General features: G+C 42.5%; 2 protein-coding genes across 2 annotated transcripts in view; both read left to right on the forward strand.

Annotated features, from left to right (window-relative positions):
• Window positions 1–16,445, forward strand: part of LOC142102015 (complement C4-like) — a 62,542-nt gene extending 46,097 nt beyond the window's left edge. Inside the window, exons 30-41 of the mRNA XM_075186521.1 lie at window positions 849–1,001; window positions 2,786–2,845; window positions 3,571–3,664; window positions 4,937–5,096; window positions 5,723–5,813; window positions 6,608–6,682; window positions 8,420–8,522; window positions 10,191–10,280; window positions 12,758–12,847; window positions 13,899–13,982; window positions 15,934–16,063; window positions 16,192–16,445. Of these exons, the coding sequence (XP_075042622.1) occupies window positions 849–1,001; window positions 2,786–2,845; window positions 3,571–3,664; window positions 4,937–5,096; window positions 5,723–5,813; window positions 6,608–6,682; window positions 8,420–8,522; window positions 10,191–10,280; window positions 12,758–12,847; window positions 13,899–13,982; window positions 15,934–16,063; window positions 16,192–16,333 (1,272 nt within the window). The 3' untranslated portion in view covers window positions 16,334–16,445. The remainder of the gene's footprint in view (window positions 1–848; window positions 1,002–2,785; window positions 2,846–3,570; window positions 3,665–4,936; window positions 5,097–5,722; window positions 5,814–6,607; window positions 6,683–8,419; window positions 8,523–10,190; window positions 10,281–12,757; window positions 12,848–13,898; window positions 13,983–15,933; window positions 16,064–16,191) is intronic.
• LOC142101398 (uncharacterized) lies at window positions 10,287–12,448 on the forward strand. The gene is made up of 4 exons (XM_075185860.1): window positions 10,287–10,953; window positions 11,020–11,415; window positions 11,806–12,201; window positions 12,332–12,448. Exons 1-4 carry the CDS (start codon window positions 10,789–10,791, stop codon window positions 12,446–12,448), a joined length of 1,074 nt encoding a protein of 357 aa, XP_075041961.1. The 5' UTR covers window positions 10,287–10,788.
• Window positions 16,446–24,899: the final 8,454 nt, after the last annotated feature.

Consider the following 24,899-nt stretch of genomic DNA (forward strand, 5'->3'; position numbering starts at 1 on the left):
CCCCCCCAGTCTCAAGCTGAGAGTTTATTGAGAGGTTTATAGCACATGAGTAAGATTGACAGGTGGGCTATGGAAGAGGAGAAGGAAACAGACCAATATATTGGTAGTTTACTCAATGATGAGCTCAGCGAGGAGGCTTGGGAACACCTTCATAGAAAATATGTAAATTCCTATAATACATATATTATTATACATTCATTGCTAAATATTTTAATTAGTCAAATACATAGAGAACATGTAAAAATAGCTTTAGAGTGCTTTTAATGTAATTGTGCAAACAACAGCAGTGAATGAGGGATGTGTTAGTCTGCATAGAGAAAGGTGAGAACGGTGAGATAACACAACCCACTTTCCAGCATTGTAAAAGTCTCTGCAAAATGAGAACAGCTCCATGTGTGAAACGCGTTGTAGATAATCTATGTGAACCTGCTTTGTTCCATATAATAAGCATACAGAAGCTTGTAAATGAGATAAGTTCTTTTACATTTAATACCTCATTCCGCTGAGCAGAAAGGGGAGAGTAAATATTTATTACTCATTCCACTGAGCGGAAACGGGAGAAAATTATTCAAGGAAAAATCAAGACCAGACCACAATGTCACAGACGGTCTAAGGTCAGTTGACGTCTGTGAAATTAGGCTAGCGGTCTAGTGTAACACTGAGTATACATGAGCTTGTGTCCCCCTATGGGCCATAGAACGCATGTTTATTATTTCTTTATCTCGTTATATATATATATTGCCCCCTGCGCGTTTGACAATGTTGATGTTGTAGAGAAGTAGGAATTAATGGTCTAGGCCAAGGGGAGGAAGGAAGGGTCGATACTTACTATGTTGTCTCACCTCTAGGACACAGTAATGGCTCTGGAAGCTCTCTCTGAATATTGGATTCAAACTTTCACAACAGACAAAAGCGAATTATTTGTGGAAGTAAATTCTCTGGAAAAATCCGGGAAACAGCGGTTTACCCTGCGGACTGATGAGACTCTTCAGGAGGAGCTGGTGAGCGCTGGGTGGTGGATGGTGGGACATGTACATATAGTGGGGAGGGGACTATGATAATGTGCTTTTAATGATTTTTTTGAACCGGCTATTGAAGATACCATGGTAAACCCTCCGTAAAAACATGACTAAATAATTTTCCACCAAAATGTTTAATTTCCATTAAGTTGGACTTGTGAGTCACCCAACAAGATACATGGGAATAGACCCTTAAATCAGCTTTACCTTATTAGGACAAAATGTGAGTGTGGGTGGATTTTATAGGCTGATCAGTCTACAGGTCACATGGTGGTCTCTTCTTTTATTTCAAATTCATGGGAGCTTTATAAAACCATACCACAAAATAGGTTCTCACTATCCAACCCCCCCTCCCCCCCTCCTCCCCCCCCCCCCCCCAATATGAATAAAAATGCCATGCATGGACATGGTTAGTGGCAACGGCAGCAAAAGTTTTTTGGGGGCTCAAGTGCCCATAGAGTTGGCATCAAAGAGGACCGACACAGGATTTTAAACATTAAGGAAAGTAAAGCAAAATAAAAATGAGTAACTTTGCACCTTGGCAAAACCATGTTGCATTGGAGGTGAAGGTCAATTTAAAATACGATGACAGATTTATAGTTGGGGTAGGGCATGTCATAGATCAACTTGAAATTTCAGGGCAAAATTAAAGCCATCAAGTATTTCTGTGCTACATGAAAAAGCAGCTAGTATTTAACTTATGTGCAAGATAATAATTTAAATAATAACATAAATAATAATTTGCACCCCTTGTATTGTTAACATGGTTTTGTCCAGGAGAAAACTTACTCATGTTTTTTACTTACTTTCCTTAATAAATCTGGCCCTAAAGGTTTAGTAGAACTGGAAATATGATAGGGACAAACACCATTACTTTTTCTCAAATGCCATATCACATACTGTCATATATGCAGAGTATACATATATACAGATTAGTTTGTGTACTAGCGCAGTACGAGCTAGTACACAATCTACTCTGTATAATAAATATACAGTTTGAATTGAAGGTTCCTGCATCGCCACCCGGTGGTCATATTCTTATTTATTTAAATGTCCTTGGCATTCTTTGGTCAGTATTTCATGGCTTGGGTGGGTTTCCAGACACATGTACTACACTCGTAAACATGCCGGTGCGATCATATCTATATTACATGCTATTGTGTAATAATGGCATTTGTAATATTAAGTATATTCATTTGGAGTCACCAGTGAGCCCTTAAAGTTTTCCTCCACCCTCCAAACCCACACTGATAACAGCCTTCTACACTCATTGTTAAATTTTTTCTCCTTCTATACTCAAACAGCCCTCTGACCCCCAAATTAACATTGCTGTGTGACTGGATGACATAGCCCTGCAGACTCATTGCAATCTGGCTGGCCTTATGTGGCACTTATCCCATACTTGCCAACTCTCCCGGAAAGTCCAGGAGACTCCCGAAAACCCGGTCGGTCTCCCGGACTCCTGGGAGAGCAGGCAAGTCTCCCGCATCCCGCAATTCCCTGGCCAAAACAACACGATTTGCGGTGAATGGTGGGGCCAAAATGACGCAACTGACCGCGTCCCGCCCCCTCCCGCCCTATAGTCACGGCCCTCTCCCAGACTGCACTGCCTAAAAGTATGACTTATCCTAAAATATCTAACTCCTCTTTCCCTATAGATTGTAAGCTTGCGAGCAGGACCCTCTTACCTCTCTGTTAATACCCTGTCTCGTTTTACTACTGTGTGTGCTCCTAGTTTTCAATATGAATTCTTTCATGCCTTGCAGAGATCAATGGGAACTAAATTTAAGGTGAAAGTGACTGGTAGAGGAGCCGGAGTCTTAACAGTAAGTATGAGAGAAACCTGGACATTACGCAGACCGGTCTCTGCGGAGGTCTCTTCCAGTACTAGAGCATGTAATACATGGAGAGGGCATCACTCAAACAGATGCCTCCCCTCTCAATGTATCCAAACATTAAATATGAAAAGATAAATAGTGAAAATAAAATGGATTACAATCCCGGCCATGGCTGACAGGGCGCCACCATAATGCTGTCTCTCTCTTATTGTTATTGTTACCAGCCTCTTATCAGAACACAATATTTAAGAGAAGGTTGTAATTATGGGGAAGATATTTTGCTGCACACAACAGACTTCCTGTCATTAATCCTATGGAAATATATAGACCCAATAGAACCAAACTAGTGACATACTCAGCTTCACCACACTCACAGAATATCTCTACAGATGACTGGTAACCTCACAGAGGAGGCCAGTCACCGATTCCTTCATCGCCCCACACTCACATTGTTATAAGACATGAACAGACCTTACACAAAATGGAGGCGGCCATTTTGTGCACTTAACCAATAACAACAGTCTGAAATCAGTCAGTCCCTTGAGAATTAAGCTGCATTCTCATTAATATTTTTTCAGCCCATAGGCATCTCTGTGTTGTTGCTCATTCCAAGTGAATTGATGGGCGGCACTGTTGTAAATATTTGTTTAGCCGGCAAAATGGCTGCCACTAATGTGCGTAGGGGACAGATACTCTATTTTTCATGCTTGCAGGTGCTGAAGATGTATAACATCATGGAGGTAGAGAAGTCCACTTGTTCCCAGCTCGGATTGGAGGTAAAAGTACATGGAGATGACGGTACTAAAGGTGAGTACTCCCAAGTGTCATCCTACTTTGGTTTGCCTTAATCCCCTTACATCTGACTCCAACCTCTGTGGACTTCTGGGTAATCTGATGCTCACATTTAGGTATACAGCCTTGTCATCAACGTCTCATGTTAGTGTGGCACTGAGGAGGTATTGTACGCCTAAACAAGCCTGGATTGCCCATGTGACATGCAATCTCCAGATTGTAGTTTACCTACTACCCCTGAATGTCATGGAAACTTCTGAATTTGGTGGAGTTTTCCTGGACTCCCGGAACACCAGGGCACCCTCCCAAGCGCTCACTCCCATAGTGGAGTGGGCAGAGGAAGGGTGACTGACGCGTTTCGCTGCTTATCATGTCATCATGGCATTGCACCTGATGGCGTGAATCGCAGCATTGCACAGCAGGGGGCGGTGCCATGGTGACTCGAATAACGTCACCGTGCCCCCTGCACTTCCCAATAGGTTTCATCTCCAGGATCTCCCGATTGACATTTCCCAAAAGTAGCCAAGTATTATCTACCATCTCATTTTTTTGGACCTATAGCCTGAAGTCAGAAAAGCCCTGGGGGTAAATGTACAAGACGTCAATTTGTGCAAGTCGACGGAAATCGCTGACTTTGCAGGGGAAATTTAAAGCGACAATGGCTTGTAAAGGCAAACTTGCCTTTACAAGCCATCGCTGTTTTAAATATCCCCTGCAAAATCGCCGATTTCCGGCAACTTGCAGCAATCAACGTTTCATACATTTACCCCCTGATGTAATTGATTTAATTCAGTATATGGATCCTGAGGTCCTTGCACTCCACCGACCGAAAATCTCCTGCACATTCTCCAACCATTCTCTTACCCAGCAAATAGGTCATCACCAGACATATATTGCCCAGGGACATATTCAATATGTGGTTTTATTTTCGTGTGATCTAATGCCCATTGCATTAAATCATCTGTCCACGGTCACCCACACAACAGTATCTGACATATGGTGACCATATTTATACTGTGACAAACATTTCTCCCTATAATTATGCTACACTCCTGGTAACAGCTAACTCACTATAGCTAGTAGCACCTAACGTATTCCTTATTTTGGATGTCATTTTTAATTTACCATTATGTTATTTTTCAATTCATTGAGCACTGTAAATGTATTATTTATTTTGATGTCTGTGCTGATTGCTGGTATACAAACATATCCATGATCTATACTGCACACACCTAACACTGCCGTTGTCTCTGTGCCTCACATGTTACTCTAAATATGTCCCGTCAGGTGAGGTGGAAGACTATTATGATTACGGTGATGAGGGTGAAGAAATGTCTGATGAGCCCAGAGACAATATTTACTGGCATGACCAACGGACGAGAGCCCGGAGAGAAGTGTCTCAGCCCAAAGCTAAGGAAATCAAAGTGGTGTATGAAGTGTGTCTCTGGTAAGGAAGAGAGGACAGGGCAAGGTCAATTTTGGGTGCTTGGAATGTGGGTTGCTTGAAGGAAAAAAAAACTAAGTTCTGCTGCAGTATCACTTCTGCCAGCAGGTGGAGACACTGGGTTCTTGCTTTACTTGTTTTTTGGACACTATGAGGGGAATTTAATTGTGCGAGGTGTCTCCGTGACCATTCCAGAGACACTTTGCGCGTATTTTTTTCAGAGAAATCTCCACTAATTTTTCCTCACGCCTCATAGAGGTACGAGGAAAAATGAGCATAGATTTTTATTGTACTAATGGTAAAAATGCGCAGCAGCGATGTTTTCAGGAACATCACGGCTAATTGAATTTCCCCCTCCAGGTATGAAAGCAGAATGTAATTTTCATAGAGACTTAAATGACCTCTACACACTAAAAGTAAATTTTTCAAATATAAACCATGATTTGTGACTGAGGAGGAGAGCTGAGCCAGAATGACGCGTTTCGACACAAGTCCCCCATCCTGCCCACTTCACTAGGGAGCGGGCAGGATCTGGTCTTTGTCCAGTTTTCTCCTTTACTTTCTGCTTTTTATAACTTAGCTATAGATTTACCTGTAGTTTCTTTACAACTATGCTTATGTTCTTTCAGGACCAAACTCCAGTCTGGTGCCTCTGGCATGGCTATTGTAGATATTACTCTGCTGAGTGGATTTGAACCCAACACACAAGATCTGAACAAGGTGATTGGAGAATACTGTTTAAAGTATCCTGGGTTACAGTTTTGTCTTTTGGGGCTAAAATAAGAGAGATCTTAGCGTCATGTATCAAATGGGGGAGGGGGGTGACATGAGTGCGTCACGGTGGTACCGTGCTCTGCTATGCAATGAAATGATCCATGGCATCACGCAGCGGGAGCTAGGGTATGATGATGCTAATCATGTCATCGGGGCAGCATGGTGGCCTAGTGGTTAGCACTTCTGCCTCACAGCACTGGGGTCATGAGTTCAATTCCCGACCATGGCCTTATCTGTGCAGAGTTTGCATGTTCTCCCCATGTTTGTGTGGGTTTCCTCCGGGTGCTCCGATTTCCTCCCACAATCCAAAAACATACTGGTAGGTTAATTGGCTGCTAACAAATTGACCCTAGTCTCTCTCTCTCTCTGTCTGTGTATGTTAAGGAATTTAGACTGTAAGCTCCAATGGAGCAGGGACTGATGTGAATGAGTCCTCTGTACAGCGCTGTGGAATTAGTGGCGCTATATAAATAGATGATGATGATGTCATCAAGCCCTGTCTCCTCCCACTTCAATAGTTAAGTGGGTGGGATCCGAGAGGGAGGCCTGCACTTCCCGGTGTCAGGGAGACTCCCCAAAATTCTGGAGTTTCCCAGACATTCCGGGAGAGGCGACAAGTATCTGCGTAAAATAATGAATGTCTTTCTTCTATGTGTGGAACATAACACACTCACTGACATTAAATGCCTATTTATCTGTTACTTCGGTGTACTTATGAATCTATGCTCTCTTCCTGACAGCTGAAGGACGGCCTTGAGATGTACATCAGTCACTATGAGATCCAGGGTGGAAGACTCCTCATTTACTTTGATCAGGTCAGAATGATAAACCAGAAGGAGAAATGACAGGGAACGTAGGACGGGCAGAGATGTGAGATGGTGAAGGGGTAGGGGGAGCAGCAGCATATACAGGATTTATACTTTATATATCCGTTATCTCTGATCCGGTCTGTGTTAAGCTGGCTGCACCAGCAACAATAGTGGGCAAGTCACCTGCTATCCCACTGTGGCCCTAAAATGTGTAGGTGTGGCCCCAAAACAATACTGATGTTTGATAACAATACAATCCAAATCATCAAATTATTATCGTGCATATAGGTAACCGTGGTCTGCGGCACACACTGGCCGAACGTTCATACTGAAGAGAGAGGAGAGAAGTGTGTGCACCATGGGCACTTAGTGGCTTCCAAGCATATCACAATCATTTAGCACATTAAAATTTCCATTTTATTTTATTGGCACACGCAAAGTGGAATGTTCACATATGTATCCCACTACATTTATTTTTTAGCGAAATATTGAAAAAAAAAAAGTTTTGTTAGAATATAATGACCTAACGACCAGCACATCAGCTCCACAGAGCCCACCCATATACCCTTGGGTGGCTTGTTGCATCCCACTCCGCAGGGCCTTTTGATTACGTTCATACCAGAGAGGGAGCAAAAAAAAAAAGAGAAGATGTAAGAACACTGAAGATATAAACAGATGATGCGGCTCAGTGAGTAGCGGGCATTGGAGCTTGATGGGAAGAGTACCAAGGATCCCACACTTTGTGGAAGTGTTGGATTTTGTCATGAAGGATACTGGTGATATACTCCATTGAGGCCATATACCAGACCCGAGAGATTCATATAATACGTTTTTAAAGTCAGTCTTCCTTGAATACATCTGTGATATCTGGTAACACACATATGTGTAGTTTTTGAAGTCTATGCCATGCCAGTCATCGGTATCAGTCCCTGTAACTGCTGCAGATGATACGGATGACAACAGGCGAACTTAAGAAAAACACAATACTTGAATAGTGCATCGGCACGCTCTTACTGTACATCGCCTACATTCATCCGCCCCTTCCCTCCCCCGTTTCGCCTCTCAAGTCACAGGCAGTTATAAGCGACACTTGCATTCAAACATGAATTACAAGCAATTGCGTTCATTGTCGTAAGGTCCTATCCTGGGCGTACAAGATACGGCACTCAAAGGGACTTACGTTCGCACATGAATCAGCCCCAAAATGAACATCTGGCTGAACACGAGCAGATGCGGCTGCTCATAAAGTGCACAGAGGTCTGATCCTGTATATAGGACACTGGTCATGTTGCTTAGAGCTCAGGACGAGTGTGCAGATGCAGTAAAGGCAAATTCACATCATTGCTGTACATATGTGATTATGTTCAGTCTCACTTGTCACTTATGCACTTTTGTGGACCTGCTGTGCGCTATAGAATTGTTATTTCATTTTCACATACTTGTGAGTGAGGTAGGCCTGCACGGAGAGGGTGATATACCAGTCAGTAGTGGTCAGTGGGGCTGGTGCAAATAGACTGATGATGGTCGACAATACTAGCTTACCGCTACTGATATGATGACTGTGGACTGACCCCTGAAGCTGATAGTGCTCGTGCCTACACTATATGATTTTTTGGATGTATTTTGGCATAAACATTTTGGTTTGTACAAGAAATGGAAGATTATACCCCCTTCTCTCTGTCCGTATGCTCCACCCTCTTTTATTGAGTTTCTCCTCCAACTTCATCTCTTTCCTTATTAAAGGTGTCCAAGGATATAAACTGTGTGACCTTTGAAGCCATTCAGACAGTGAGGATCTCCCCCCTGCAGCCGGCATCTGCAGTCTTGTATGATTTCTACGAGCCTGGTAATTTGTCATATACTTTCCAATTCCTGCATAATGCCATAGGGACTAAGGGGTATATCTACTAATCTGCGGGTTCGAAAAGGTGGAGATGTTGCCTATAGCAACCAATCAGATTCTAGTTATCATTTATTTAGTGCATTCTACAAAATGACAGCTAGAACCTGATTGGTTGCTATAGGCAACATCTCCACTTTTTCAAATCCGCAGTTTAGTAAATATACCCCTAAAGCTTTATTCAGGCAGGTTAACAGGGATTATAAATCGCTTGAATACGCTGTTGTCTATTTTTCTTTCTAAAAAGTTGTTTGCAAATCCTGCACAACTGAGCTCCAAAGAGACAGTATTGCCCTTATTGTCTGGATACACAACCATCTAAATAGTTTTATATATCTTTGTGATTAAACATTCCCAGGTTTTTCTTACTTGCCTAAACCCAGTTTCCCCTTCAGCCATCAGGAATGCACAGACATTACTCCACCAACAGGAGGCAGCGCTAAATTCCAGTGCAATGTCTGTGGCCGTAGGGGAGGGCATTTGGAACAACTCAGGGTACTTATTCTAGGGGGCATATTCAATTAGCATTCGTGCCCGCAATTACGTGCAGCTGCACGGGTCCCGATATCGCAAAATCGTGGATTTCCGTGCACACCCTATAGGGTTACCGTAATGACACTTTACACTCGCATTCACACGCAATCACTGGCGCAAATCCTAACTGAATATGTCCCTAGGAGGGCAAACAAGTAAATCTGGGTCTGATTACAATGCAAAGATCAACAAGGAAGTATTTACAAAATATCATAGATCATCTAATGTTGTTTTATCAGATTTGAGCTCAATGTGCTGTTTAAGTGTAGTACGACTTGTGTATACAAATAAGGATCATCAGCAGATCGTATGGCCTTTACCAGGGTAGAACTAATTCACTACTAAAATACATTGCCATTGAACAAATGAAGCTAAATATTAAGAAAAATACACCCTCCGATGGACATACCAGATTGTGTAAGGTGATTTATAATGTCTTTTAAAATCTCCAACTTACCTAAAAATTACAAGGACGCTGAAAGTGCCAGAACGGTTATTTTTAATTTTATTCTTTTTTTTTGGTCTTTACTATTTTATTTCACCTTTATCCCCCGGGTTGTATGCTTATAAAATCAATAGAAAGCTGGCCAGTGTCCTACTGGAAGGATGCAAAGAGAAAGGAGAGCCTCCACAAATATACAAACATTAACTGCACCATAACTAGGCTAACGTGTTACTGGCGCAGTGTAGGTGGTTTGTTATCGTTGTTTTGTGTTATTTTTGTATTGTTTGCAATTAAAAACAGAAAAATGAATAAAGAAATAACGATTGTCAGAGTAGATCATTAAGTTATCAGTGCTAATGCTGCTTTACCACTAAGAGCAGTTTCAGAAAATCGTGACCATCTAATAAAACCCATCTCATAGGAAACTGCAACATTCTACAGCAATGATCAGTCAGGGTACCATGAACGTGAATGGGGAAGGTGTAATGGTACTGGTGTGACAGACCATGCACTTTCAGGGTACCCTCTCTGAATTTGTCATCACTTTAGAATGTCGCGATTTCCAGTAAGAAAATCTCAGCACTATAAAGTCTAAAGTTCCATTGAATAAAATTGTTGTCTCCCCCCCCCCCCAGAGAATCAATGCAGAGTGTTCTACGGAGCCCCGTCCACCTCAGCCCTCATTAGCACACTGTGCTCAGGAGACGTGTGCCAGTGCGCAGAAGGTAGGAGTATATATGAAGTACCGACCTTTTTTTGATGAGCCATTTTGGCAACAAAATATAGTTTTAAATGGGTTTTTCGATCTAGCTAAATATCTAGTAAAACCCATCTCTACGGAAGCAGCCGAGTTGGACCAAAGTTGATCGGCGGAGGTCCTGGCTATGGGCGATTTCTATGTATCCTGCTAAATATAGTGAATGGTGGGTGTCCCAGTAATAGTATAAGGAAAGGAGAGGAATTCGCTAAAGCAGAAAACACTTATAAATAAAGTCGTAGTCTATTTCAAAAGTGAGAAATGGATTATTTCACTAAAGCTGTATATATCATTAGAAATAACTATCTTACTGGTTGAAATATTTATTACACAAACATGTACAGGTGAGAGAGACAGATCAGTATCTGGATGTACAAGTGAGGGAGAGAGATCAGTCTCTGGATGTACAGGTGAGGGAGATAGATCAGTCTCTGGATGTACAGGTGAGGGAGAGAGATCATGCTCTGGATGTACAGATGAGGGAGAGAGATCAGTCTCTGGATGTACAGGTGAGGGAGAGAGATCAGTCTGTGCATGTACAGGTGAGGGAGATAGATCAGTCTCTGGATGTACAGGTGAGGGAGAGAGATCATGCTCTGGATGTACAGATGAGGGAGAGAGATCAGTCTCTGGATGTACAGGTGAGGGAGAGAGATCATGCTCTGGATGTACAGATGAGAGAGACAGATCAGTCTGTGCATGTACAGGTGAGGGAGAGAGATCAGTCTCTGGATGTACAGGTGAGAGAGACAGATCAGTCTCTGGATGTACAAGTGAGGGAGAGAGATCAGTCTCTGGATGTACAGGTGAGGGAGAGAGATCAGTCTCTGGATGTACAGGTGAGGGAGAGAGATCAGTCTCTGGATGTACAGGTGAGGGAGATAGATCAGTCTCTGGATGTACAGGTGAGGGAGATAGATCAGTCTCTGGATGTACAGGTGAGGGAGAGAGATCAGTCTCTGGATGTACAGATGAGGGAGAGAGATCAGTCTCTGGATGTACAGGTGAGGGAGAGAGATCAGTCTCTGGATGTACAGGTGAGGGAGAGAGATCAGTCTCTGGATGTACAGGTGAGGGAGATAGATCAGTCTCTGGATGTACAGGTGAGGGATATAGATCAGACTCTGAATGTACAAGTGAGAGACAGATCAGTCTCTGGATGTACAGGTGAGAGGCAGAGATCAGTCTCTGGATGTACAGGTGAGGGAGAGAGAACAGTCTCTGGGTGTACAGGTGAGGGATATAGATCAGACTCTGAATGTACAAGTGAGAGACAGATCAGTCTCTGGATGTACAGGTGAGAGAGAGATCATGCTCTGGATGTACAGATGAGGGAGAGAGATCAGTCTCTGGATGTACAGGTGAGGGAGAGAGATCAGTCTCTGGATGTACAGGTGAGGTAGAGAGATCAGTCTCTGGATGTACAGGTGAGGGAGAGAGATCAGTCTCTGGATGTACAGGTGAGAGGGAGAGATCATGCTCTGGATGTACAGGTGAGGGGGACAGATCAGTCTCTGGATGTACAGGTGAGGGAGAGAGATCAGTCTCTGGATGTACAGGTGAGGGAGAGAGATCATGCTCTGGATGTACAGATGAGGGAGAGAGATCAGTCTCTGGATGTACAGGTGAGGGAGATAGATCAGTCTCTGGATGTACAGGTGAGGGAGAGAGATCATGCTCTGGATGTACAGATGAGGGAGAGAGATCAGTCTCTGGATGTACAGGTGAGGGAGAGAGATCAGTCTCTGGATGTACAGGTGAGAGGGAGAGATCAGTCTCTGGATGTACAGGTGAGGGAGAGAGATCAGTCTCTGGATGTACAGGTGAGGGAGAGAGATCAGTCTCTGGATGTACAGGTGAGGGAGAAAGATCAGTCTCTGGATGTACAGGTGAGGGATATAGATCAGACTCTGGATGTACAGGTGAGGGATATAGATCAGACTCTGAATGTACAAGTGAGAGACAGATCAGTCTCTGGTTGTACAGGTGAGAGGGAGAGATCATGCTCTGGATGTACAGGTGAGGGGGACAGATCAGTCTCTGGATGTACAGGTGAAGGACATAGATCAGTCTCTGGATGTACAGGTGAGGGAGAGAGATCAGTCTCTGGATGTACAGGTGAGGGAGAGAGATTGATTTTGGGCATCTAATACACTGGCAGATTTAAAATCAAAGTAATCAATTGCACACGATGAAGGAGGAATTTGTGAAGCTTATTGTGATAATTATTGGATGAGTTAATACCTGTCAGGATAACCCCTACACATATACTGTTGATTACTTTGATGTTATGTCTGAGATCGACCAGGTTACTGAACTGCTGATATCTCTGGGTAAGATATTCTACCTATAGAGATAGATCAGACTCAGAGATTGGTGAGAAGTAGCGGTGAGTGTCTGGATACTGATGTGAAGATTCCTCAGCTGTTTCTGTTCTGAACACAGGTCCGTGTCCCGAAGCAAAACAAACTCTGATGTTACCAGAAGCGACCAATCGACAAGGATATGCCTGCTACGATCCCAGGGTGACATATGGTGAGATGAACGACAGGGAGTGAAGTGAGAGGTAGAGAATGAGATTACTGGGGGAAGTCTGAGAAAGATGGAAAAAAGCAATGAGAGATATAACAAAATTATCTATTCAGATTTGATTTGTGGTCTATTTAAAGTTATATTATGTAGTTTACAAATTGTAGGCTACATTCATGTAAATAGATGCAGGTTCCAGTAGTGACATCACATAAGTAGGATCATTTATCACCAGCATTTATCAAAATGTAAGTTCCTAAAGTGTTTCTGGACAAGGGAGCATAACAGGTGTCTGTATTGTGACTAGACTGAGACGTATTTCCCCATTGCTGGTATGCTGGTGCTTGTAGTACTACAAATGCCAGCATGCCCAACCACTTAAAAGTGGCCTTGGTATGCTGGGACTTTTAGTGCAACACTGACAAAATAATTATTTATGTCTATTTTTAATTATTACCCCACTGCACCAGGAGACTGGGAAGAACCATAGTACTATTTTTTGCAGGACGCAATCCCCATAGGGAATTGAGCCCTGTGCTGCCCGGCCTGGGGCCGGTTGTCACTAAGGAAGGGGGACCCCATACTGCGGACTTCCCTGTTAATGTGCCACAAGCCCTGGCTGGTATAGCTTATGCTGGTTTTGGCAATTTTAGGGAGACCACTCACTTTTCATCCCCCCAATTTTGACAATACCAGCATAGGCTGGCAGCACTTGGGCTGATTTATCTTCATTTGGGGGGGGGTCACACTCGTATTTTAAATTACTTATTTGTCGAGCCTATGGCTTGTAGAGTATGGTGCGCTTAAAGTTTATCCTAAGCTTTTAACATAGGATACGCATCATTCTTACTGACCTTCATATCCCAGGGCTACATTACAAACACTTACTGCATTGCTTGCAATAAATAAAAGATTGCAGAATATTCTGAAAGGTTATATTATTATTCGGCTTAGCTGAAAATTGTGCGATTCATTTCTGAACAAATAACTTGTTAGCATCATAATAGGAAAAAAAAAGAAATCACCTTTTTTCTGTGATCTTGTCTCCAAAATGCAGGGTTCCGTGTGAATGTGGTAGATGTGAAGCAGGAGGGTTCATTTATGGTCTATAAAGTTGTTATTGCTGAAGTTTTGCAGAAAAGTAAGTAGTGCACCTCAAACAGCTTTTTTTTTTTATAGCCTTGTAATGAAAAGATTCATGATTTGTGCGTCTATACCAGCTCTAGCCTGAAGGGGGCAGCAGCAAGTAACTCATCAGAGTGAAGATTTGTACTCTGCAGGAAAGTTAAAATAATCATCATTCATAAACCATACAATATGCACGGGTGAAATAGATGCCTGTGAGGTGTAAGTCTCCCTTTTAAAGTATAGTCCAGTGCTTGGTTTTTACCATCTTCCAGAACATTTAAAATTCAGTCACTTCGTGGGGGGGGGGGAATAGTCTGTGGTCCCCTGCTCAATGGTGAATACACCCAAAATGTATCCTCTATTAGGATTGGTTATTCCATTAGAGAGTACCTGCTAATTACAGACAGTGGAAGCAGCCATTTTGTGAGCTAAAAAGTTTACATGGTTCGCATTATTGCTACGTGCAATTGCACTCTAGTTTTCATAAATCTGTGGTGTGACCCCATAGTAACCAATCAGATGTTTGCTTTCATTTTCTAAACTGAACTATAAAAATGATATTGCCTATTACTCATCATTTGTGGCAAAAGGCATGTAGTTCTCTCTCCATCCAGCAGAGGCCGCTAGATATGCATATTTTCACATGTAGATGTTACAGCCGTCTACTTTAACACGTTCTTGACTGCTTCCATGACTTAGAAGACTTACGCTGTAGCTTGCACTATGATGTGCTATTCACATACAGTGGTGTAGAAATAAGGGTGGGTATCATGATGCAGGCCTGGCCCACCACATCAGTCCAAAGTTGTATACACGCCTGCATTTTTTATGTGGTATTCTTACGGATGACGGTATCATTCTCTTGGGGGACTCAAGGATCTGTCAATCAATTAGTGCCACCACCGATTCAATACAATAGAATTAGCTTAGTTCTGCATCCAGAGTAACGGAGAGGTTCTATTATCCTATATGTCAAAAGTTTAGGAGCTTGTATCCATCCAACACCAGCCATTCTGGCAAATGCCTGAGTTGCCCGACTTACGGTCCCGGCCTGTTACGATATATTTATTTACTTTTGTCCCAACTGCCGGGAAGTTGGGAGGTCAATGGTGTTTTCAGAGGAGGGCATGGGGGTAGGTGGCAGTCCAGCACTTCTGAAAGGCTAGGCACTCTCCCAGGGATCCCCCCTCCCCAAATGTAGCATGACAATCATCCCCAAGTAACTGCACTATGCAACCTTTTATGTGCATGGCTTGTCCATATTTGCCATTGGCCAATGTTGGGCTTGATGCAACAGTGTGAGTGAAATGACAAAGATACGTAAAATCCAGAACAATTGAGAATTACTGTGCTGAATCTTGGCCTCAAGTTGGTGTGGTATTCTTTATATAAGAGGATAGAAAACTGTGGTACTACAGGTCACAGAATGCCCGGCTCCAGCTGGAGAGCCACAGGTAGCCAATCTCTGGATTAGGCGACTTGTAAAGAATATCTGAGCAAGAGCTTACAGTACATTGGTACTGTCTACACCATGTTCGGAAATGTATCTGTACGTTTCAGACAAACTCACTGTTAAATTACAAGAACATGCTTCTGAAAAATGGGACTCCCCTTCTTTAATATCTCGGAGCTACCAGAGAACTTAAAATGTCTTTTATACCCCCCACCTCCCTCTATGTCTTCAAATGGCACACTGAGAGCTGTGAGCCTGTGTCTGTGTAGCAGACTAACTGTGTCTGACAGCCAGATTTTGTAACTTTCAGATAGATTTTTTAAAATGATATAATGATTTGTATTAGGACAGCCAAGAAAAATTACATGCATACTTAAAAGGTACTTCATTTGCTATTTAAAGGAAAATACATCTTCGATGTGGGATTGCAGCTTTAAAACAGAAACAAATAACTGATTATAAATATGTGTTATATGTCTCACTATTTTCTGCTTACACTTTCCCTCTCTAGATGCAGATGAGCGCATTACTAAAGGAAACACGCGATACTTTTATCAACGTACAGCATGCAAAATGCGCCTGAGGACAAAGGAGTATCTGATTATGGGGCAGGACGGGCAAACCACAGACGAGAATGGACAGTGCGTATTGGGACCAATAATGACTGCTACTACAACTGGCTCTTACAATGTCTTTCTACACTTTCCAATTCTGTCCTCATATTTCGTTGTACTCTAACCTGCTCACCATCCCTCTTTGTCTCTTTCAGGATGAGATACTTCCTGGAAAACAATTCGTGGATCGAAGAATTAGCCAGCCCTGAAACCTGCAAGGCAACCCGTTTCCGAAACATGTGCAACGCTGTGAATGGCTTCATGGAGACTTATCGCAGTAATGGTTGTATGGTGTAACCATCCCTTACTAATTGTCATTTATAATCTCACAATAAATACAGTAAACTTTTGCCTTTATACTCTTCCACGTATCTGCTTTTTCTCTCCAATAAACAGATTTTGTAATCACTTTTTTTTTTTGTAGTCTTTTGTAATCCTTTAAAACAGAAGCGTCGCCCAGTGGTATCACATTGTGTATGTCAACTAAGCTTGGGACGCAATCCTGCAAGAATGATTGTCACTAAACCTGCTCTTTACTTCAATCTCAGTTCTTGTGGTGAGATCCAGTGAGTTAGGATGAGCTCCACAGTCTTATGAACTCAGAAGTGGGAATAAGTATTGCACACTTGGCCTTTGCAATTAGGAAACAGTTGGAGCTATAGTGTGAAGTCTGTATGAATGAGAGTGTGAGAGCGGAGAATTCCTATGTCTACTTATCTATACCTCTGCGGAACTGGGGGTTCTGCTAGGACCCTAGTTTTTGACCTATCCACATCATTAAGAGAGGATAGGTCAAAAAACTGATCCAAGCCGATCAACAGCAATAATGAGTAAATTCTGTATGTTGATCATGTTTGACCTTTATCATCATCATCACCATCATCATTTATTTATATAGCGCCACTGATTCCGCAGCGCTGTACAGAGAACTCACTCACATCAGTCCCTGCCCCATTGGAGCTTACAGTCTAAATTCCCTAACATACACACACACACAGACAGAGAGAGAGACTAGGGTCAGTATTTGTTAGCAGCCAATTAACCTACCAGTATGTTTTTGGAGTGTGGGAGGAAACCGGAGCACCTGGAGGAAACCCATGCAAACACGGGGAGAACATACAAACTCCTCACAGATAAGGCCATGGTCAGGAATTTTCACTTCAGGGATTTTCTGGGCTATTTCAAGACCTCATCCATGACATAACAGAACCTCGTCAACAATGGTGAGCCAAATGAGTGCCCCTTGTTGTGATGATAGCTAATATAGTAGGAGGCATTGTTTAGAGGCCCTGTTACTTGGACCACACTTAAAATACTGGTCATCCACACCCAGGAATCCATTTAGTGGGCTGAGACAATTTTTAATTAAAATGCAGCACAATAATTTATGAGGAACTAGGGCCTGATTCATTAAGGATCTTAACCTGAGAAACGTCTTATTTCAGTCTCCTGGACAAAACCATGTTACAATGCAAGGGGTGCAAAATAAATTAGTATTCTGTTTTGCACATAAGTTAAATACTGACTGTTTTTTCATGTAGCACACAAATACTTGATAGCTTATTTGTACACTGAAATTTAAAGTTGATATTTGTGTGCTACATGAAAAAACAGGTAGTATTTAACTTATGTGCAAAACAGAATACTAATTTGCACCCATTGCATTGTAACATGGTTTTGTCCAGGAGACTGAAATAAGACGTTTCTCAAGTTAAGATCCTTAATGAATCAGGCGCCTAGTGATTGGCTTAATTCTCCTAAATATTGACTCCGCCCACAAAATGGTTGCCTCTACCATTTTTATGGCACTTTGAATAAGTGGGGCCTATCAAGATTAATGTGACTTAATTATCCTAAAGCAAATAGGTACAGACAAGGAGACAAATTACAGCTACATTAGGTTACCTTATCGAATAACCCTGTGTAAATCAACCTATGCTTAGTATTGGTGCTTCGATATGGTATGTTTATTTTATTCTGTAATGACTTTTTGATCATGTTCCCTATTTTCTAGCATATTGCAGTGCACAGTAAGTAAATATCTTGCCAGCTTTGTTCATATGAAAGTTCAGCTCCACCCACTTATTTGATTCTGCCGACTACGCCAAAAGGTGTACAGAGGACAATGCTTCACCAAAATGATTAAAGACATGTTTATTGTTCTCTCTTCACATCACACAAATGGAGTTAAAATTCAAATGGTACATTATGTTTTTTTTACTACAATGTCAACACTGGAACAGCAACTTAATCTTCAACATTGTTTTCAAACACAAATTTCAGTTGAACACTGTGAATTTGCTAGTCATATGAATTATTATCATGAGATCTTACAATAATCAAACACAAGGAAAAAGCTAGCTGAGTTTTACAAAACATACTATTTTGATTGTCATAGTATCACTTTGTGATTTTCGTGGCTGCTATTCCTTTTTCTCTTTTATTTTTAGCTGTTTTACTTCTCTTCTTGTACCCTCCTCTAGTTGTTGCATTAGCCCATGTCTTAGCTGAAGCGGTTTAACTCTCTTTTTCTAGCTTCTCTATTATCATCTTCCGGCTTTCACTTCCCTTTAATTTTCTTTCTTATATTCCTTTGTTCCTTTCTACTCTCTCCCGCTCTTAATCCGTTCTCTCCATGTCACTCCACTAAACTAAGGTAGTAACTACGCCCCACCATGAAGCCACTCATCCAATCAGGATGAAGGCTTCAATAAAATGGAAGATATGACAAACTGCTACAAAAAGACTCTGTCCATTCTGTGAACCTCAGTATCCAGTCCGAGCTCTGCTCTATCAGAGCAGGAGCCTTGTGGAGGTGACACCCAAGAAGGAAGGGAGATTGTGTTCTCTACGAAGGAACATGACTGTGCGAGGCTATGCTGGCTGTTGCCTTGATAATCTGGTCTGTGTGCTTTTTTCCAGCACTCAGCTGGTATCACCCCTGTCCATTAATACCCTGACCCCACCTACAGAAATATACATAAAGACAAAGGGGTATATTTACTAAACTGCGGGTTTGAAAAAGTGGAGATGTTGCCTATGGTGGCAACCAATCAGATTCTAGTTATCATTTATTTAGTGCATTCTACAAAATGACAGCTAGAATCTGATTGGTTGCTGTAGGCAACATCTCCACTTTTTCAAACCCGCAGTTTAGTAAATATACCCCAAAGAGTAGGACAGGTGGAGCCACAACTACAGGGAAACACAAAAGGGAAGGGGAAAATAAAATAAAGACATACAGTGTAGTTATAGTCTGCTACAAAGAGAAACTTGAAACAAGTTAAAGGAAAAAAGTCCCCAACCCCAGCCCCTACAAAAGAAAATAAAGTATTGGAACATAATGTTCCATCTTATCTTTATTTCTGGAGCATTGTTACAAATATATAAAGTTTGGATGAAAAAACTAAAATATAAAGGGGATCATATTTTGTTGGGCTCTATGGTCATGTCACTCTGAGTTCAAATTTTACAATCTCTTGGTTGCCATGGCGAGCAGTTTGGAAGGGTCTTTTTACTTGATCAAAGGCCAGTGGTAATACCTGTCAGCCGCAGACCTCTCCGCGCTACCTTGTATCGTACCTGTACTCTGGACAAGTCGCTACTCCACGCCTGTGGTAATAGCTATCTGTCACAGTTCACCCATATACTACTTTCCATCTCCATAACCTATTTGTCATTGCCTTCATCATCCGCTGTTACACTACAGCTCCTACTCTCCAGAGACTTTCCTATTCTTTTAGTGTTCCTCCTACAACCTGGTTCAGGGAGGCTCCTGAATCCCTTTGTGTATAGCTGTAACCCGTCAGTTTACCATACTCTCCAGAGGGCCGCGACCTGCACAGTGGAAGACTCCTAACTTCTGAACCACCTCAACTGAAGTACACGCTTGAGTGACTAAACAGTGAGAAGGAAAATAAGCTCTTTATTGAACCTGTTAAGTTTACGGTTTTGTTTGGATAACCACAGCATTCCCAAAACAATAGTGAATTTAGGGGGTTGAACGATGTACAATGTTAAGGTCTCCTGGTAATTTTTATTAACTTTAAGGTGTAAGGCTCCCGTTTCCTTGTCAATGGGACATGAAGCGATAGGGGAACCATCAATACTTTCCAAAGGTATAACTGTGGAATCAGTCTTAGTAGGGATGTTATGAAATTTAACTAAGCCTTGGTCGATATAATTACCCATAGAACCAGAATCAACTAAAGCTACAGTTTTGATTTCATTAATTTTAAAAACTCCAGCTGAAGAGATATATAACAATGGGAATAGTCTTGGTAATATTAGATTGATTGATGGTAAGAAGGTAGTGAAGAGAATGACCTCGACCCCCCTCTTTAAAGAGTTGGGGTCTGAAAGTGTCCACAAGACAAACTACTCGAATCCAAACGATAGCAAGCTTGCGAGCAGGGTCTTCTCACCTCTTTGTCTGTTTTATCCAGTATTGTCTATATTACTAGATTTGTCCCCAATTGTAAATCGCCACGGAATTTGCTGGCGCTATATAAATAAAGGATGATGATAATGGAGATGATGACACACTGGAAGAAAATGCTTCGGAAGGAATGGTACAATAAAGACAAAGATTGTAGTCCCTTCTTGGTGTCCTTTCTTGATGGGAGAGTGGACCCCTAACATTCCCTATATGTATTGGCAACCCCTAAGGTTCAGTAACTAAAGGACATGAAGAAGAGGTTGGGGGAGTTAATAGTGAACTAGGACGCTAGAATCTGCACCTTTTTTTGTGGTTCCATGAGATGGTTGTCAATAGTCATGCATCTATCCATGAATTCTTCTAAACCCTGCGGAAGGTCTATACGGGTCAACTCGTATTTAATATCATCATTAAGGGCCTGATTCATTAAGGAACTTAAATTAAAAAGTTTCTTATTTCAGTCTCCTGGACAAAACCATGTTACAATGCAAGGGGTGAAAATTAGTGTTCTGTTTTGCACATAAGTTAAATACTGACTGTTTTTTCATGTAACACACAAATACTTGATACCTTATTTGAACACTGAAATTTAAAGTTGATATTTGTGTGCTACAGCTTCAGTGTGAGGACTAGTGTTCGGTGTGAGGACTAGTGCTTTGGTGTGAGGACTAGTGTTCGGTGTGTGGACTAGTAATTTGGTGTGAGGACTAGTGTTCGGTGTGAGGACTAGCACTTCGGTGTGTGGACTAGTGCTTCGGTGTGAGGACTAGTGTTCAGTGTGAGGACTAGTGCTTTGGTGTGAGGACTAGTGTTCGGTGTGTGGACTAGTGCTTCGGTGTGAGGACTAGTGTTCAGTGTGAGGACTAGTGTTCAGTGTGAGGACTAGTGCTTTGGTGTGAGGACTAGTGTTCGGTGTGTGGACTAGTGCTTCAGTGTGAGGACTAGCACTTCGGAGTGAGGACTAGTGCTTTGGTGTGAGGACTAGTGTTCGGTGTGAGGACTAGTGCTTTGGTGTGAGGACTAGTGTTCGGTGTGTGGACTAGTGCTTTGGTGTGAGGACTAGTGTTCGGTGTGAGGACTAGCGCTTCGGTGTGAGGACTAGTGTTCGGTGTGAGGACTAGTGTTCGGTGTGAGGACTAGCGCTTCGGTGTGAGGACTAGTGTTCGGTGTGAGGACTAGCGCTTCGGTGTGAGGACTAGTGTTCGGTGTGAGGACTAGCACTTCGGAGTGAGGACTAGCACTTCGGAGTGAGGACTAGTGTTCGGTGTGAGGACTAGCGCTTCGGTGTGAGGACTAGTGTTCGGTGTGAGGACTAGCGCTTCGGTGTGAGGACTAGTGTTCGGTGTGAGGACTAGTGTTCGGAGTGAGGACTAGCACTTCGGAGTGAGGACTAGTGTTCGGTGTGAGGACTAGCGCTTCGGTGTGAGGACTAGTGTTCGGTGTGAGGACTAGAGCTTCGGTGTGAGGACTAGTGTTCGGTGTGAGGACTAGTGCTTTGGTGTGAGGACTAGTGTTCGGTGTGAGGACTAGCACTTCGGAGTGAGGACTAGCACTTCGGAGTGAGGACTAGCGCTTCAGTGTGATCTTTTGGGTGCCCAGTGATGACAATAAATTTCTCCTGACTGCCTCCAGGACAATGTTTGGACCTAACCGGTCATGTTAATCTAGACACTAATTACTACAACTGCTGCATGGCAGTAAGCTCAGATTCGTGCTGTGATTCCCCATGTAAGCAGGCTACATGCAAAACATTTGCTTTCATTTTCTAAACACTACTAGAAAACGGCAGCAAGAAACGGATCAGTTGCTGTGGGTTAAAGCACCTTTTTGCTATGCATCAGTTTTCAGCAATCCATATTTACTCTCCCTCCCACAGCCGTCTCTACTCTCTATATAAGCAAAAACAAAGTCTGCAATCTGGGTCCCTGGACTGGCAGTCCCGCCTATCTTCAAACTGAAAGTAACTTTCCTGGAAAGTCCCTAATATGTGTCTATATAAAAATACATTTCTGATCAGTTCTGTCTCTAAAGAACAGGTTGTGCAAGTGAAAAACAATAAGCTATATATGACGTATATATTTGTATATACATGTAGCAGGACGGTCACTAGTGTGTCTAAAACTATAAATAAGTGTGCAAATAAAATATTAACCCCTGTGTGTCTGGGGGGTAATCTTCACCTCCTACCTTGTCGTACCCTTCAGCACCAGGCAGTAGTCTCTCTCCCAGCTTCGGGGTAATTCAGCAAGCGGGCGCCCATACACATTATTACTAGTAACCTTTATATTGTGCAAAACATATTTGCAGCGTTGGTCAGAGAATGTTTAATCACTTTCATCAGCAGAACTGACAATCTAAATTCTCTAAAAATCCCAGGCAAACATGGGAGAACTTATAAACCCAACACCCAGAGACGGCCCATGGTCTCAGCGCTGCGAGGCAGCAATGCTAGCCACTGTGCCACCCATGCAGAGTTAACAGCAATGAAGTAAGTGTGTGGCGCATGCAGCAGGTGTAGCGACGTATAGTTACCAATGATGAAATAACTGGCCACTTTGCCATCTTTAAACTGAGCAAACAACTCAGCATATTTATCAAAGCGTGATAAAGATTCTCCATATATATATATGTGGGTGTTTACATAAGGGGGTAACAGGAGAGACAGCTGGAAAAATAAAATGTTTTGACTTTTCTCAGCACAAGTCTATTTAAACTGAATGGGGCTATTGCCCCGTCCTCTGTAAATAAATATGATTTCTGTGAGTGTGTAAGGGGGGTAAATTCTTATTGCTCTGGATAGTTTCATCGTGGGCGAACGTTTAATAGGTGTTTATCGTCCTTCTCCTCTCAAGCAGATAATACTTAGGGGCACATTTATCATTTATCGTTGAAATAGAGAAATGGTTATCAATCCTTATCGGACGGATAAGTATTGATTCATTTCTCAAATTTATCAAAACCGGAGTACAGAAACAGCAGTCCCGATAATCTGCTGTTTCTGTGGAAAAAAAAATCATACTTACCTGCCTCTTCGGAAGCGCTGTCTTCGGGTCTTCTCCTTACTCTTCAATTGCGCATGTCCAGTTCCAAGAACTGGACATGCGCACACAGATCCCCTCTCTGTCTCTGCAACGATAGTTGCAGAGAGAGAGCTGTGAGTGACAGGGAGGGATCATGTGATCCCTCCACACATGCGCTGTCCAGCTCTGCTCTCCGGAGCAGAGCTGACAGCATTAGATTTCCTCATGTACGCCAGCTGCAGCTGGTACATTAACATGACAAGTTCCAGAAAAAAATGTTTTTTCGGGACTTGTTAGATTGCGGCCAGGAGCAGTCACCATTCTGTTGAATGGTGACTGCTCCCAAAAACGAAGAGGAGTGCAAAGCAGCAGATATCCATGATATCTGCTGCGATGCCCCCTTAATAAATTTGCGGAGGACACTGTGGGACCTTAATTATCCGTTAAAAGCACTATCGTGCTTTATTAAATATGCCCCTAAGTTTCCAACATGCAGTTGGACTATGTAACACGTCAACACTGACAGTTCGATTCCAACGCACAACAGTAGTGATCGCCTGCTCGTCTCACAGGCTGGAGTACCTCTCTCGGCTCAGAAGCTAACTCTCTTTCTGGATGGATAGTCTCTCTCTCTCGCTCCCTGCTGTGCTTTACAGTAACCTTCACACCTATGACTCACTTGCTCACAGTCTGTGACTCGCCTTGGCCTTCCCAAAACTGCATTTAGGGGACAGGTAAATGCAGCACAGAGGATACTCTCCAGGCGCTTCTCTGAGCGAGCCCCCGCGCCCCTTGCCTCTTTAGGGGCCTTTTGGCTCAGGAGCTCAGGGATAGATTGCAGCACTATTTTTGGTTTTGCACCTTTTTTTGCACAAGAGCCCCGATCCCAGACTTTCGATAAAAATAAAAAAAAAGCCCCAACTTGTCCCAAATGCAAGTTGCAGTAACAGCATCCAGCTCCAATCTCACACTGCTGAGGCCTCTGTCTGGCTTCTGGGCTACACCTAGCCTTCTCCTCTCAGTTCCAGACCATGGGCCTGATTCATAAAGATAAGTAAGGCAAAAAAAAAAAAAAAGTACGTTTTTTTCCTGGACAAAACCATGTTGCAATCAAAGGGGTGCAATTTAGTTTATTATTTTGCACATAAGTTAAATACTGGCTGTTTTTTCATGTAGCACACAAATACTTAATAGCTTTATTTGTACACTGAAATTTAAAGTTGATCTAGGACATGATCCTACCCCAACTATAAATCTGACATCACATTTTAAATTTACATCCCCCTTCAATGCAACATGGTTTGCCCAGGTGCAAAGTTACTCATTGTTTTTGCTTTACTTTCCTTAATGAATCAGGCCCCAGGTCTTTCAGAACACGAGTACACCTGAATCAGGGTACGATCGT

This window comes from Mixophyes fleayi, chromosome 9 (assembly GCF_038048845.1).
Source record: "Mixophyes fleayi isolate aMixFle1 chromosome 9, aMixFle1.hap1, whole genome shotgun sequence".
NCBI lineage: Eukaryota > Metazoa > Chordata > Amphibia > Anura > Limnodynastidae > Mixophyes > Mixophyes fleayi.